The 15,971-nt window shown below is 43.3% G+C and overlaps 1 protein-coding gene across 3 annotated transcripts in view; it reads right to left on the reverse strand.

Moving 5' to 3' along the window:
• Positions 1–15,971, reverse strand: part of LOC122789296 (prosaposin) — a 705,108-nt gene that overhangs the window by 86,221 nt on the left and 602,916 nt on the right. For all 3 annotated transcript variants that reach the window (XM_044056612.1, XM_044056611.1, XM_044056610.1), the window contains one exon: positions 13,641–13,721. In XM_044056612.1, coding sequence (XP_043912547.1) covers positions 13,641–13,721 — 81 coding nt within the window. The remainder of the gene's footprint in view (positions 1–13,640; positions 13,722–15,971) is intronic.

Below are 15,971 nucleotides of genomic sequence, written 5' to 3' on the forward strand. Positions count from 1 at the left end.
AGTCCTTGAAGGCTGTTAGGGCATTTTGAACAGCTAGCATCTCTTTCTGGTTGATATGCAGATGCATTTGCTTTGGTGCCCATAAGCCCTGAATACATCTTCCTGCCATGTGGGCACCCCAGGCATAATCTGATGAGTCTGTAGTTAAGGTTTGGCTTGCAGGGGGTAGAGTGAAGGGCAGTCCCATGTTTTGGTGACATGCCTTTACCCACCATAGAAACTCTTGTTGCAGGCAGGGAATGAGAGGAATCATTGTTTCCAGACTGTGTGAATGTTGACTCCATAAACTTTTTAGATACCATTGAAGTTTCCTCATATGCAGTCTTGCATATAGAATTAGTAGGATGCAGGATGCCATGAAGCCCAGAGCCTGCAGAATTTATCTTGCAGAAAACTGGGTCTTTGTTGCCATCAGTTTGAAGTAGTCCGTTGCCTTTGCTTGTCTGGCGTGAGGTAAGCCAGCTGGGAAGTTGCATCTAAGCTTGCACTCAGGAATGTAATCTTTTGAGAGGGTACCCAGTTGCGATTTCTTTTCGTTTGTGTACCCTAGGCATGTTAGAAGCCTTCTCACAAACGCCAGGTGTCAAAAAAAAAAGAGTGTCTTTGTCCTTTGCTTGAGACAGTCGTCCAAGTAAGCATATATTTGTATACTTCTTTGTCTGCAAAATGCAATTACTGGTGCCAGGCACTTTGGCTTATCTACTGTGCCCAGGGCCTTCACAAAGGGCAGTGCAGAGAATTGGTAATGCATTAAGCCAGCCTTGAACCGGAGGTATCTTCTGCACTATCGTCTTATTGGGACATGTAAGTATGCCTCTTTTAGGTCTGAAGTCACCACCCAAGCATTCCTGCCCAACATGAGCAGAAGCTGCTGCAAAGTCAGCATTTTGAATTTTGGAATGTCCAGGTAATGTGTTCAAAATTGATATATCCAGTATTTGCCACCAGGCCTTGTCCTTTCTGGGTACCAAGAACAGTAGAGTAAAAACCTTGTCCTTTTTCCTCTTCTGGTACTGCCTGAATAGCCCCCATATCCATGAGGGACGTAACCGGTTTCTGTGCCTCTGTCCATTGATTTTTTGGCAGATCTGGCCAACCATTTGCCACTGGCAGAGTGTGGAAATGGAATCTGTATCCCTGTGATATGATGTTTAGTACCCACTTGTCCTGGGGTTATTAACTGCCAATTTTGAACAAAAAGTGCTAATTTTCCCACTATGGGTGCTGCCAAAAGCTAAGCGCTTGGTGTAGGCAGAGGGAAGTCACTGGGATTGCTTTCTGTAGGTTTGCGCTTCATCTCCTCCAGATTTGGAGGTGGAAGCGCTCCATTGCTTTGACCTGTATGAATCTTGCGCCTGGTATCTGGAACCCTTAGGGCGCCTGGATTTGCCCCTTTGAGCTCTGACACAGGAAAGGACCATTTTTTTTGTAGGCCAGTGCCTACGGATTCTTGGTGGCTGCACTTGTAAGAAGTCTAATAGTTTGCATAGACTTAGCTTAGTCTTCCATTTTCTTTATAACCTCTTCTGCCCTAATACCAAACAGAAAATCATGCTGTAAAGGTGCATCTAGCAATTTAGCTTTAACATGATCAGGTAAATTTTGTTCCTTTAACCAGGCATGCCTCCTAATCACAGATCCAGTAACTGCAGCCCTGCAGGAGGCCTCTAAAGAATCAAAACCACATTGCAAAGTATGCTTTCCAACTCGCTCAGCTGCATGCAATAATTCCTGCAATTCTTTATTTTCTGCACATTCTGAAATCATTTTCTGTTTCAGCAATCCCATAACATGTTGTTGGTACGTAATCATATGAAATTGACAGTTTAAGGCCCTGACTGCCAAGGTTGTAGATGTATAAACCTCTTTCCCCATCTGTCTAGTGCTCTTGAATCCGTCAGAGGGTGTAGGATTTTTTGCTGTTGAGGCCTTAACTCCCTTTAGACCCTGTGAAATAGTTTCAGGATCAGCAGCTGGGTTTTTAAATAAAAATTTATGAGAGTCAGGTACCCTGTAGTATCTGTCAGGCTTAGCGGGAGCCAGAGGTAAGGAGTCAGGGATCAAGCTTGACTCTGAAAACACATCATCCACAAAGTCTAAAACAGGGGGGATGGCTAAAGGTTTGTGCGGAGGGAGAAGGAAATCTGAGCCTCTTTTTATTCTGAGAAATCTTCACTCTCCCAGTGAAAATGCTACCTCAAAGCATGCAAGGTTTCTCCAAATGAATAATCCTCAGGAGGAGATGCAGAAGGAATAGACTCCTCAGCATCACAACCCTCATAGGGAGGTATACACAATTCCTGGTCAGAAGAGAAATCAGAAGAAATAGAAACATGATCTGAAGATTCATAATCAGTGTCTTGCCTAGGCCACTTATCTGGAGGGGGATGGGAACCCCTGATCAAGGTAATAAGGTCTTCAGCCATTTTTGATCATCTTTTTTGGGCATAGAGGCCTGTGCACATGGCTCATGCGTCAGTTTTTTAGTTTTAGAAGTTGCTTTTGTCTTTGGTTTTGCAGCTGTCGTCGGTTTGATATACAAATGATGAGGTCTGAATACACCCTCAGAAGCCGGTGCCTGCTCACCGGCTCCAGACCCATCAGAGGGAGATACATCCGTCGGTCCAATACCTTGAGTATCTTGCGGCATGCCTGACTCCACATGGGTGTCCGTAGAGGCCTGCGGCTTGAAGGTAGCAGGTATCCGGGGCTGCGAAAGCGCCTCACTGAGAACCGGTGAATCTGTGACTGGCTTAGGAGAAGCTTAGTCTGTTTTGGATCTCGACTGCCTTTCTCTGTCCTTTTCCTTGCGTTTATGCACTCCGGTAGTCTGATTGCTATCAGACATTTCCAGGTAGCTAAATCAGTTTCCAAAATACTTTGATGCAAAAATATACCGACGCTTAATAGTGCGTTGGTTAAATCTAGCACAAAACCGACAACCAGGCATGTTGCGATCAGGGCCTAGGCAAGGAATACAGTATAAATGGAAATCCTTATGAGGCATTTGCTTCCCACAAGTAATACAATTAACTTTTTCTGACATCAGTAAAAAGCAAGAAAACAGTTTCCCCAATGGGGTACTTAGCTTTAGTGAAGACTTTGGTTCTGAAACTCAAACTCAAATTTTCAGTAGTCTGCCGACCAGCACTTGGGAAAATGCTTCTGCTTCGGGCACCGCGTGGCAAGAAAGACTAAAGAAAATGGCGTTGGATGCATGTTTTATACCCCTGATGACCTGACGTCATGGAAGAGAAGACAGCAACAGACGCAGGACCCAAGACTTTGGAATTCAGGCAGACTGAGGGCAACCTGCCAGCAGATTACCCTAAATGTAATGACTGCAACAGTGAAACGCAAAGAACATCCAGACATTTGGTGAAAACTCTGGGAGCAGTAGATAAGCCGAAGGGAAGTGCAGGGAACTGAAAGTGGAGATCCTGCCCTGAAACGTAGATATTTCCTACACGATTCCCTGACTGGGATGTGGAGGTAGGCCTCTTTTAGGTCTAGGGTGGCTAACCAGGCATTCTTGGACAGCATAGGTAGTAGTTGCTGGAGGGTGAGCATTTTGAATTTTGGTGTCACCAGGAAGGTGTTTATAATGGATAGATAAGAGTATGGGGCGCCAGGTTTCCTCTTTCCTGGGTACCAGGAAAAGTCTGGAGTAGAAACCTTGCCCTATCTGTTCTGCAGGAACGTGCTCTATTGCCCTCAGAGAGCAGGGAAAGGAGTTGCTTTTTTGCCTCTGCCCACTGGTTTGGAGGAAGATCCGGGAACCCTTTTGGGGTTTGCGAGTGTGTGGGAAGAAAATCTGCATCCCTGGGACACTATGTTGAGGACCCAGCAGTCACTGGTAATGGTGGCCCAGGTGCTTGTGTGGAAGGAGAGTTTTCCTCCTAGGGGCAAGTGTATGTGGGCAGAGGGAGTGGGTGGAAGTGGAGCGTTATTGTGAGTTCTTACCTTGAGGGGGTGGCTTTACACTCCCTGGTTTAGACGTGGAGGAACTCCATTGCTCTTTGATCTCTGCATTCCCTGTGGCTGCTGTCTGGGGAGTCTGCTTCCCCAGGGTCTGGGCTGAACTGACCTGGAGGGGGCAGGAAAGGACCAGTGCTTAGAGGGGCAATGCCTACTGAACCTGGGTGGCTGGACCTGTAAGAAATCCTTAACTGTCTGCATAGATTTAGCTTTTTCTTCCATCTTTAAGACCTCCTCTGCCTTGGTGCCAAATAAATGGTCTTTGTACAAGGCAGCATCCAATAATTTAGATTTGATATGGTCTGGCAAGGGCTGTTCCTTAAGCCAAGCATGCCTTCTAAGGACAGAACCGGTGACTAATGCCCTGCAAGAAGCTTCTAGGGTGTCAAAACCACAGTGTAAGGTGTGCTTAGTTACTTTACTTGCAGAGTGCATTAACTCTAGTAACACACTTGTCTGCACAAGCAGGAAAGGATGATACTTTTTGTTTGAGGAGTTCCATGGTATGATGCTGAAATTTTAGCATATGAAACTGACAATTTAGTGCTCCGATAGCAACAGTAGCAGAGGTGTACACTTTTTTTTACCCCATCTGTCTAGTGCTTGGGAATCCCTATCTGAGAGGGTGGGATTCTTAGCTGAAGTTGCTTTAATTCCTCTAGGCCCTTGAGAAATTACCTCAGGGTCAGCAGTAGGATTTTTGAAAAGAAATGTGCGAGTCAGGGGACTCTAATACCGGTCAGGTTGTCTGGGAGCAAGACGGAGGGTGTCAGGAGTCAAACTAGATTCAAGGAAAAAAAAAACATCCAGGACATCAGGAATGGCCAGGGTTCTGTGCTGTGGAAGATCTAAGAATTCAGAGTCTCTTTAGACAGAGGGTAGTCCTGACATTCCCATTGGAAATGCTCCCTTAAGGTATGAAGGGTTTCCCCAAAGGAAAAGTCCTTGGGTGGAGAGGCTGAAGGAATGGATTCCTCTGCATCAGAATCCTCATAAGCAGAGTTGCTGCATGTCTTCATATTTCAGATGCAGAGTCAAACTGCTGTTCAGATAAAATTACTGGGGACAGATTTCTTTTTTTAAGCATTTGAGATGGAGACAGAAAACAGGTGTACGCTGTAGTTTTCGAAAGAACGGTAGACACGAAAGTTGGTTTGTGTTGAGAATCGGTAGAGCAAAGTGCTTCCTCGAAAGCCGGTGCCTGCTCAGCGGCTCCGGACCCATCCAAGGTAGACAACTACTGGATCCTTAGTTGAAGAGTTTGTGACATACCAGACTCCAAAAGGGTCTCTGTAGCAGCCAGCGAATCCACAGAAGCAGACATCAGGGGCTGCAAACGCACATCACTGAGGACCGGAGAACAGACTACTAGCTTAATGAAAGCGTAGTCAGTAGGTTTGGACCTGTGCGATCTTGTCTCAGTCTTTATCCTTATGTTTTTTCGGAAGATCTGCTGTTGGATGGCTTGCTGAAGCCATATTGGAATTAGAGAACTGAGTGAAAATATCTAGCTACAATAAGGGCTAGACGACATAGTTCTAGCATTGAAAAAAAGCACAAAAGTGACAGCGAGGGATGTCGTGGTCTGGGCCTAAGCAAGTGACGCAGTAAGAATGAAAGTCTCATTTGCTTTCCACGAGAGACACAATTAACTTTTTCTGACATCGGTTACTGCAAGAAAAAGCGATCCCCAATGGGGTACTTAGCTTTAGAAGACTTCAGCTTCAACTCGGAAGACTAAACTTAGGTAGTGGCTGACTGGCACTCATGCGAACTGCTTCTGCTTCAGGCTCCTTGGCAAGAAAGACTGATGTAATGGCACTGGCTGCCTTACTTTATACTACTGACTACCTGGCATCGGTCCTGAAGCGACAGCAACCAACACAGAAATACTAAGACTTTGGCATTCGGGCCAGCCGCAGGCTACCCGGGCAGGGATAACCCAAATGAGACTACTGCAACAGTGAAACATGAAGAACATCTGAGTGGGAGTGGAAGGCCTGCGTTCATTTGGATTTGTTGCATCTACCACCTTAGTTCTGCTTTGAGGCAGGGTAAGAGTGGAATCTGAAACTCAAGAGGGTGTTCGTGTTGGGACCACACATTTTTCAAATACCACTGCAATTTTCTCATATCCATCCTGGCCAAAGGCAGCATAGGGATGGTGGTTGCCATTAGGCCCAGAACCCTTAGGAATTGTCTTGCTGATATCTGTTGAACCTGGATCAGGTCTTGGAAGTGGGTACAGAGGGAGAGAACTTTGTCCTGAGGGAGGAATGCCTGCATCAGACCTGTTCTGATCCTGCAACCTAGAAAGATTGCGTCTTGCCGATGGGTTAGTGATGATATGGGGAGGTTGAGGATGAACCCCAAGCCTTGTAGCAGGGACATGGTGAACTGCAGATGGCTTAGAGTGTCAACTCTGCCAGAATGAGGATGTCATCTAGGTAGGGGTAAATTTGAACACCTTTTGTTCTGCAAAAAGCTAAGGCTGGGGCCAGGCATTTTGTGAATACCCTGGGTGCAGTAGATAAACCAAAGGGCAAAGCTGTAAATTGAAAATGAGAACAGGGTCGAGAGAAATGCAAGAATTTTCTGCTAGAGGGTTTTACGGGGATATGGAGATAGGCCTCTTTTAGATCCAGTGGGGTCATAAATGCCTAGGCTGGTAGTAGTGGGAGAAGGGTTTGTATGGATAACATTCTGAATGATGGAACTTAGGACGAGATTGAGAAAGGACAGATCCAGAATTGACCTCCAAGGGCCGTCTTTTTTGGGTACCAGAAATAATCTTGAGTAAAAGCCCTTCCTCCTTCCCTTCTTGTCCTGGTGGGACAGGTCCTATAGTTCCACGGTTCACAAGATCTTGATCTGAGGAATAAGGTGTAGTTGATTTCTTTTGGGGGGGGGGGGTGGAATGTCCCTTGTAACGGACTTTTCTTTCCAAGAGAGGAACTATCCCCAGGACCCAGCAGTCTGTAGTGATAGTTCTCCAAAGGGGTAGGCAGTGGGCAAGGCAGTCATGCATTGTTGGAGCCATTTGTCATGGAAGGGCTGAGGTGGGTGGTCTGCCACCTGGTTCTTTTCTATGCCTGCAAGAGGATGGAGGAGCAGGAGGAGTTCTGACAAAGGTAGTCTTAGCAGGATCATTTCTGTAATATTTAGAAATAGGAGACAGACACCAGAAGGTGCTTAATATCCTGAAGCTCTTTACTTTTCTCCTAAAGGTTTTAAAGAGGTCTGCAGACTGCTTACCAAACAAGAGGTTGTGTTCTAGAGAGGTATCAAGAATTTTAGACGAAGTCCTCTGGGGTAGGGGTTTGAAGGTATAGCCATGAGTATTGGCATAGGACTAATGCAGAAGTGGCAGACCTTGCAGAGGCCTCTGCTGCGTCATAGCTGCATCTTATAGAATGTTTGGCTACTTGAGAGGCCAGGAACAGGTTAGAGGCTCTATGTTTTGCTAGGGCAGTCAGGCATGGCAGACAGGAGGGTAGAAGCTTGGGAAACTAGGTCCAGGGCATATTTGATCATGAGTTTGGTAGTTTATAACTCTGAAGGCTAGGGTGGAGGAGGTACAGACCTTCTTGCCTATCCTGTCCACGTTCTTATTGTCTTTGTCAGTAGGAAAAGGGGACGAGGAGGGAATCCATCTAAACTGCTAGTCAGGGGATACAGCAATCCCTGCTGGTCTGCCAAGCGGGGTTTTACCAGGAATTTTCATTCATCAGGCACTTTATAGAAATGGTCAGGTCTCTTAGGAGCAGGTGGTTGAGAGTCTGGGCTTTCTGATGCTGAAGAGAAATTATCAAGGTAAGCAGGTATAACTGGTGGAATGGCTGAAGGGAAGGGAGATTCCACTTGTAGTAGCTCAAAGCATCTCTTGAGTTTGTCATTTGGGAAGTGTCCCATTTGAAGTATTATTTCATCATTGTGATGGTCTCCCCAAAGGTGATATCCTCTGGTGGAGAGTCCCCTTCTATGGATTCTTCATCAGGGGAATAGTATTCTTGTGGGGAAAATTTAAGATGAATAAGTAATGGACAAGTGCAATGTTGCAGCGGTAGCGTTGCTGCCTCACAGCAAATGGGTCTCTGGTTCGATTTTCAGCTGGGCTATGCGGAGTCTGCATGTCCTCCCTGCATTTGTGTGGGTTTTCTCCAGGTACTCCAGTTTCCTCCCACGTTACAAAGATGCTTGTCTGGAGCATTTCCCCTTGGGCCTCCGCTGAAAATTGGCTTTGTTCCAAGTTGGACTTTCCCGGTAAACAAATGTTAAATAAAATAAAGGACTCAATCAGAAGAGTAGTAGGCCTCCTGTTCTTCCCCTTCATGGGGAGTGGGAAGGTGGACTGAAGAAGCTGAAGAAGGCCTAGGGTTGAGGACAGGAAAGGTGGAGGGTGAAGAGGCCGAGGGCTTAAGGGCCATGAAGGCCTGCCTTAAGGAGTGGGTGTAAAATTGCCAGTCAGGGGCTCCCACCGGGGAGGGAGTTAAGTGTTCAGCTTTCTGCTTCCTTTATAAAGGAATAACCCTAGGAGAAGGCTTAGTTTCAGGGGCCTGGATTGGAGCTGGGGCTTCAGGAGGTGGTATCCCAGATGGACGTCCGGCAGTGGCTGGTTCACCCACATTGGTAGGGATCAATATCTGAGCTGCCTCCATGGACATGGAGACCGACAGTTACTTCCGAAGCAACTTCCTCAAGGGGAGTCTAAACAGATAGCTCTAACAGACGTCCCTCAACTCCCAAATCGGAAGCTGGAGGGACATCTGATGGCAGAGGGGCAGAAGTACTAGGCCTTGGCAACTTTGCCTTTTTTCATGGTGGTTCTGCAGACGTCGCCAAATCTGGATCCATCCTAAGCACCAGTTTTTTAAACCGCTGGTTTTCTAGGTACATTTTAAGGGTGGCCAGACAGCTTGAGTGCCTTTGGTACAAAGGATTGGCAAATAGTGCAAGAGGTATAGTCATCTTCTCGGCCTAGGCAAAAGACGCCAACAGTCGTGAGTTGCTTTATAAGGAATCTGGCACCCGCATTGGCATTTACTCTTAGCTGACATCAGCTAAAGGGGGGAGAACAGCAAACCAAGCTTAAGCAAAGTTAAGAAAAACAAAATCCCCAATGGGGTACTTCGCTCCTCTACTTTCAAGACGTCTAAAGCCATGTGATCAATGTGACTGTCGACTGTGGCTGAAAAGTTCTGAGGTCTGTGCGTACAGACATCACATTTAAGGACCCTGGTTTCTGGCCCTGTGTCAGACGTCCCATGCACCTACAGCAACCAGGCTTAAGCTTTTGTACAGGAGCAGACGTTTGGGTCGCCTGAGGCAGAGAATCCCACACTAAGAATACCGCAACATAGGAATAGAAAGACATCGGTAAAGACTCCCTTCCGCAATTGCTCCATGAACAATCTCCTCACCATCCTTTCCCCATCTGCCCCTGACAAACTTCTGGAGGAATGAGAGGACACCACTGAAGGGGGCTTAGAGTGCTACTCAAGGAAAGGGGAGGGCACCCTGGCTGGTACCAGATCCCCACAGGATGAATACACAGTGCGTGGCAATGACTTTGGATCCAAAGTGTGTTTGTTGGAGTAGAAAGATACTTGTTAGGATCCTAGGCGGCTTGGAATTCATTTTTTCCTCTTACTTTGGCTCACAGGACCTCGAAGCAGAAGATTGCACAGATCTTGACATTTTTGAAGGATCCTGAACTTTCACTTCAGGACACTGAACTCCAGATAGAGTCGGAGAATGGAGTTGGCAACATTCCCTTTAATATTAATTTTTGTTTTTCCTCTCTATTAAAGCACGAGGATTAAAATCATGACAAATGTCGCACTCCTGATCTACACACAATAAGTGCATTTGAGAAAGCCATTTTATGCCCACATCTGTCACAATTCTTGAATCCTCTGCAAGACAATGTAAGAAACAATTATAAGAAACTGGAAAGACCATTAAATTTACAGCCAACATTAAGCAGAAAAACCAGCAAAGATAAGGCAACAGACTTTATATGCATCTCTTAGAAAAAGGGACAAATTAGAGTAAAACACCCTTGACGAGAAAGGAAAAACAGGGGGCGACCGAAAATGGTAGTGTCAAATACACTAGTAAGTGTACAAAGGGAAGAAAAGTTTAAGAAGGGTAGCAAAAACTCATAAAATAGATTAAAGTGTCTAAATAAAGATAAATTACTTAAATTTTATTCATCTTAACCAAATTGCTCAAGAGCAGCAGTCAACCACGTCTAGTCACAAATGCAGCAAACAAGATCTGGGGGAAGTTAGCCATGGTGCACTATGGGTAGAAAAGGAACTAGAGAGAGTTTTGTTGGTGACCATGAGCTACAGTCACAGTCGGGTTGGATTAGTGTTTCAGATCCAAATCCATACTTTGAGGAATAAATGAAAACTGACATCTGATCAACTGCTATACTTACTAGCTTGTTTATCCAATTTAGTGTATGAAAGGAATGCATATGCATATTTTCTTGCGATTAAAAAATATTTTAACACCTGGAAAACAAGTTACTGCTCCGTTTCTCCATCCTCAAGTCGTTCAAAAGCCCACCTCTTTGCAGTCCCACTTAAAAAGATTACATCAGAGCAAGGTTCTCTCCCAAGACAAAGCTTCAGGAAATGGCTTTCCCAATGTGAGATCTAGGGGGCAAGAGAGATATACTGAAAAGGCATTATCTTCCAAGTCAAACTTTGATTAAAGTGAATCAGGAGGAAGACAAGGGTCTTTCTCCTTGCAGGAAGACCTGATCCCAGTAATGAATCACAAGTCACTTGTGGATGAATTAATGGTTGGATGCCTACATATTCCTTAGCAATGCTGTGATAATGGAATGTGCTAGAGGCTCAGGCTAACACAAGCAAGGTATGAACATGACCTGCAGGTGCTGGTCTTCTTAACAAAACTAGTAGGCATGGAATTCAGCTGTTGTGGTAAAACAGAAAATTAAAACAGGTGAGCCTTTTACACAAAGCTTGACAGCAATTGCATTTTGTGCAAAGGTCAGAAGTCCTGTGTTTGATTGGGAACAAACATTCAAGCCCTTGGCTTGAGCCATTTTGTTGGAGATCCAGCTGGCTGTACAAGAAAAAAAACTTGTGGTTGGCCTCAAGTGGAGTTAGGATATGTAGGACCATGGTAGGTATAGGCAGTGGAAACAGAACATACCTCTCAACCTCTTGGCACAAGAAATCTGGACAAAGATTAAAACAAGGGGGAAGGGGGCAAAGCCCCAAAAATAAGGACTTATTTTAAATACTGCACTTATAAAATTAGAAAGCTGGTAGAACAAGATTTATTTTAGCATTCATTTTTCTAAAGGATAAGTAGTCAAACTCAAATACAATCATTATTTTGCAACTTCAATCCTCAGTGACTTCACAAAACCACAAATTTTATGAGGAACAGACCAAAATATGGAGGCAAAAAAACTGGACAGTTGAGAGGTATGGCAGATAAGCAAATGCCTCTCCAGATGTGGCACCATCAGGCCTCAGCAAGCAGTGGGGCTTCATAGGCCTCTCCCTCTGACAATGAATTAATCTCTTGGGCTTCTCCCATTAACTTTCTAGAAGTTTGCATTAAAATGCATGGAAAGGGCCTCCTCCACCAGAGTCAGTGGGAGTCCCTTAGGTGAATTCTACTAGCTTCTTTTGCTCAAAGAAAGCATTTAAATATTGAGCCCTTGAGCGCAGGAAAAGTCTGCACACAGTACTAACACGAGGAGAGCGCCTCTCCTATACAAGTGTTATAAATGACTACCTTTTGGTACGATATGTCTTACACATGCACACAAGTAGTCCGCTCTTCCAGAAAAATCACAAACCCCAGAAAATGTCAATCCACATGATCCAGTCTGAAAACCAAATATTGGTAACAGTCTATTCAGCAAGAATATTTCCAACTGGCTACTTAGTGCTGTGGAAATCACAAAAACCAGACTGATTATTTCTAGTTGCAAAAATAGAACAAATAAAAATGTTACCTGCTCTCCTGTTTAGCTTCATCAGCCAATATCCTAGGATAAGGCTGAAAGAGTTCAGCCTTTAGTTGAGGAAGTTTGGAAGTCATAATGGAATGAGGATGTCAACCTGTGGTCAAGTCTCACAAATAATCGTTACCCTTGCCATTTTAAGTTAACACCTACATTACAGCCAGCATTTCCCCCATATTTGACACCCTGTTGCTACTCACTACAACATCCATCCTCATCCCACAGCTCTTATTCTTTCCATTCAAGAAGGGCTTGGTCCTCGTTAGCCGGTCAGGCACCATAATGTCACACCCACAGTGCACATAAAAAAAAAAATAAAAGGCAGCACAACCTGAAACGCACACAAGTAAATACACAGGGTGATAAAAAAAATGCCTTAGCTTAACAAATGCACTTTCACATGGTTAAGCTGCTCAACTTCAACACAAACATGTGTATGCACACACAATGCATAAAACACAAGATGGCAATATAGCTGAATATATACACTTTGAAAATTAAAAGCAATTTAGCCTTAAGTATATATACGTTTGATACACATACTAATGCACGTACACATCTGTATCAAACACATGTAGGCATGTCTACATATTATACACTTGCAAGAAATGGTGCTAAAGAGGTTAAACTGTGCTCAAGACAGCATTACCACATCCTTTTATAAAAATGTAAGCAATTTCAACTCAGTGCCAACACCAACCTCCCTTTATCAGTACACATCCAAGAAAACACGGCTTGTTTTTTCAGCTACAACTAGATATGAATTTTTCTCAACTCTGATGAGACAATGGATGTGCATTTTGAAATCCGTCAACAGATATTAATATGAACCAATATTTGGCGGGGGTGGCTTTAAGATACCACTGTTAAAGAATTAAAGAGAATTCTCATTTCTGTAGGACAGAACTGCTGGAAAAAAATTAACTAAACCAGTGTGGTTACCAATTCCAAACCAGTGTTTCCAAGGTCATCCTTTTCGGGGAGGACCAAGCAAACCTTAAAATATATATGTACTCTATTTTTAGAAGCCGCGGTTGTACAGCGGTAGCGTTGTTGGCTCACAGCAAGAGGTTCTCCTGTTAGATTCTCGGCTGGACTGCCTTCTGTGTGCAGTCTGCATGTCCTCCCCGCGGTCGAGTGGCCTCCAGAAGACATGCGTGAATGGGCGTGCCTTTGCTGAAGGTTGGGCTGGCAAACTCTGCACCATAAAAGTCTACTGCCAATCATTAGCGCACCAGAGTTCCGCTGTGGCGACCCCTAACCGGGAAAAGCCAAAAAGACAAACAAAGCTCAATTATTGTTTTTGTGAGAAATCTAGATGAAAATAGAATGTGCATGACTGCAAACAAACACCAAGTTACTATGACAAAATACCATTTCAAGTGTGTGCACACGTACAAGTGTCTGGGTGGATGCTGGACTAAATTCAGTAGACTTTATGGAGGTCCAAAGAACATTTGTTATACCTACAACAAGCTTAAGGGAGGACCAATACTGCAAAAGCTGAAAACTCATGATCTATGCAAATACCAGCACTGTGGAAAATCCACATACAGAACTTCAATTAGTTGTACACTTCGGTAACCCACAGCAAAACTTAATCATGCCTCCAAACATGCACAGAAAAGACCAACTTGGTACTTACAGTGCAAACAAACTCTGGATCCATCATCTGTATTAACAGCTGAAGGAGAACCGGTCCATATTCCTCAATTATTTGGTCGCACTGCAGAAAGAGGGAGGGAAATGAAAACACATTTAAGATACTCAGTAACTAAGAGCAAAGCTTAACTGCACTGCCACCCCCCCCCCCCCAATCGATCTTTCACAAAAAAAAAATCCTCATACAGTTTTCCTGAATGGTGCTATGGGGGCACAAGCCTTGCCACAATGAGTACAGCTGGTATATCAGAAGGAATTTGTCATTTTGAAAGGGAGTTATGGAAAATAAGGACTGACATTTTCACAAGTACCCTAACTCCTCAAATTGGAAACATCTAGTCAATGTTTGCATAAATAAGTTCAAAAATAGTATGTTTCAACGACAATTCCAAAAGACATACTGCTAGACTTTTCTTGACAGAAGCTCTCAAACTCCTCCTAGCTTCTTCCCTCACAGTCTCCATTCTACTTTCACTTACCATACAAGATAGTTTACCATACTTTGTTTTTCAAATTGTAAATGTAAATTCAAAATGTTTTCTTTTTCTCTTTATTGGAAAACAATAAAAAATCTTTGAGTAAAAAAAAAAAGATGTAGTCCTTCCTTGGCACACTGCCAATCATAAAGCAGACAAAAGTCAGAGTTTACCGTAATGTAACCTTATTCACGGAAGTCATCACTGGAACATTGCTCCCTGTGCCAATGCTAGCATCACACTAAAAGGACATACGGGGAGGTAAACCTTCTGAAGAAATAACTCCTGTACAGTGGTAACTGCATGCTGTCTGGAAATGCTACAATGGAAACCACCCCTTTTGTCAACAATCCAGATAAACTACAGGAGGCCAATACCCACAGAGGGCATTAATGTTTTCAATGTTCAGAATTGTCCAAGAGAGCTCTACATGAGGGAGTGTAATGAGTTGGCAGACTTTAAAGACTACCTGCAGACAGCTCTATCAGAGATATTGGGTGAAAAAATGGTATAACTAGGGAAATTATTTTCTGAGCTATGATACAGAATTGGAATTGCCTAGACAACGCCTTGCAGAGTCTAATTATGATGGCTGCCAAAAAAGCAATTACTAGAAAATGGAAATCAAAGTCTAAACCAATTGTACTTGAAGTGAATATAGTAACAGAGATAAAACTGGAACTAGGATCTTTAGAAAATGGTACGAACAAATTACACAGGAAAAAAAATGGGAATTCTGGGAACGATACATACAGGAGAGGAATGAGGTTTAAATGAAGACAGGATTTGAATAAGCTATGTAATGTCTGACGGACTTGCAAGTGATGTATGTTTGCAACTAAAATTATGTCAATATGGCTTGTGAAGCAAAATGTTTGCAACTAGGATTGTGTCAATATGTTTGTTTTTGCGATTACGTATTAAATTACCACTTATGACAGATGTTTGTTTTAAAAAAGAACGCTGCATTGTATGCTACACTCAGATATACAAATGATAAAAAGCACAATTATGTAGATAACACAAATTATGTAGATACCACAAATGTAGACAGCGTTTTTGGTTACTATTCTTGGGATTCTTTCAAACCTGAAGCACAACTGAATACCAGATGTAAGATTATGCACAACAGGGTTTTAAGGTTGAAAGTAATTTTGTTACAAATATGTAACATAAATAAGGTATAAAATAAAGCTTGCTTAAATGCAGAAGCAGGAGTTTAGTAATATGTGATCAGCATCCATACTAAATGACCATGGCTTGGAAAATAAGGAATCTGCTGAATGGACATTTCCTTACAAACAGGATGTATGCAAGAGCAAAAATGCAAAATCTGCTTTTAAAAGAACACCGACAATGTGTTTTCCTTAAAAACATGTTTTTTTTGCATATAAAAAGAATGGACAACAGGACATGTTTATGACACTTTGTATAAGAACATCTGTTCTTGTGCCAATACTAAGAGCCAAATAGAATACAGGATGTTCACACTGTCAGAAAAGCTGGCCTCTTATAAATTCAGCAAAAAAGTGACAAGACATTGAAAAATATTATTAAGTCAACAGTTTGCGTCAGCATCTGCAACAATTAGTATCGTTTCTACAGGATGAGCAATTCTCCAAAATAGAATACCAAGAGGAAATGTACATGTATGTGCATAACTAAAATTGTATATAAAGATCTGTATCAATCCAGTTATGTTAGGGGTATTTGTAGAGACATTTGTCTCGAGGTAAATGTTATATCTCTCATCATCTGTACTATACGAGAAGTAAAGTGGAACAGTACTTTAAGCTGCAACGTTAGTCAGTTTGGTTTATTATAAAAAAGTTTTGTTA

This window comes from Protopterus annectens, chromosome 14.part0 (assembly GCF_019279795.1).
Source record: "Protopterus annectens isolate FY-2018-M chromosome 14.part0, PAN1.0, whole genome shotgun sequence".
NCBI classification, from domain to species: domain Eukaryota; kingdom Metazoa; phylum Chordata; order Ceratodontiformes; family Protopteridae; genus Protopterus; species Protopterus annectens.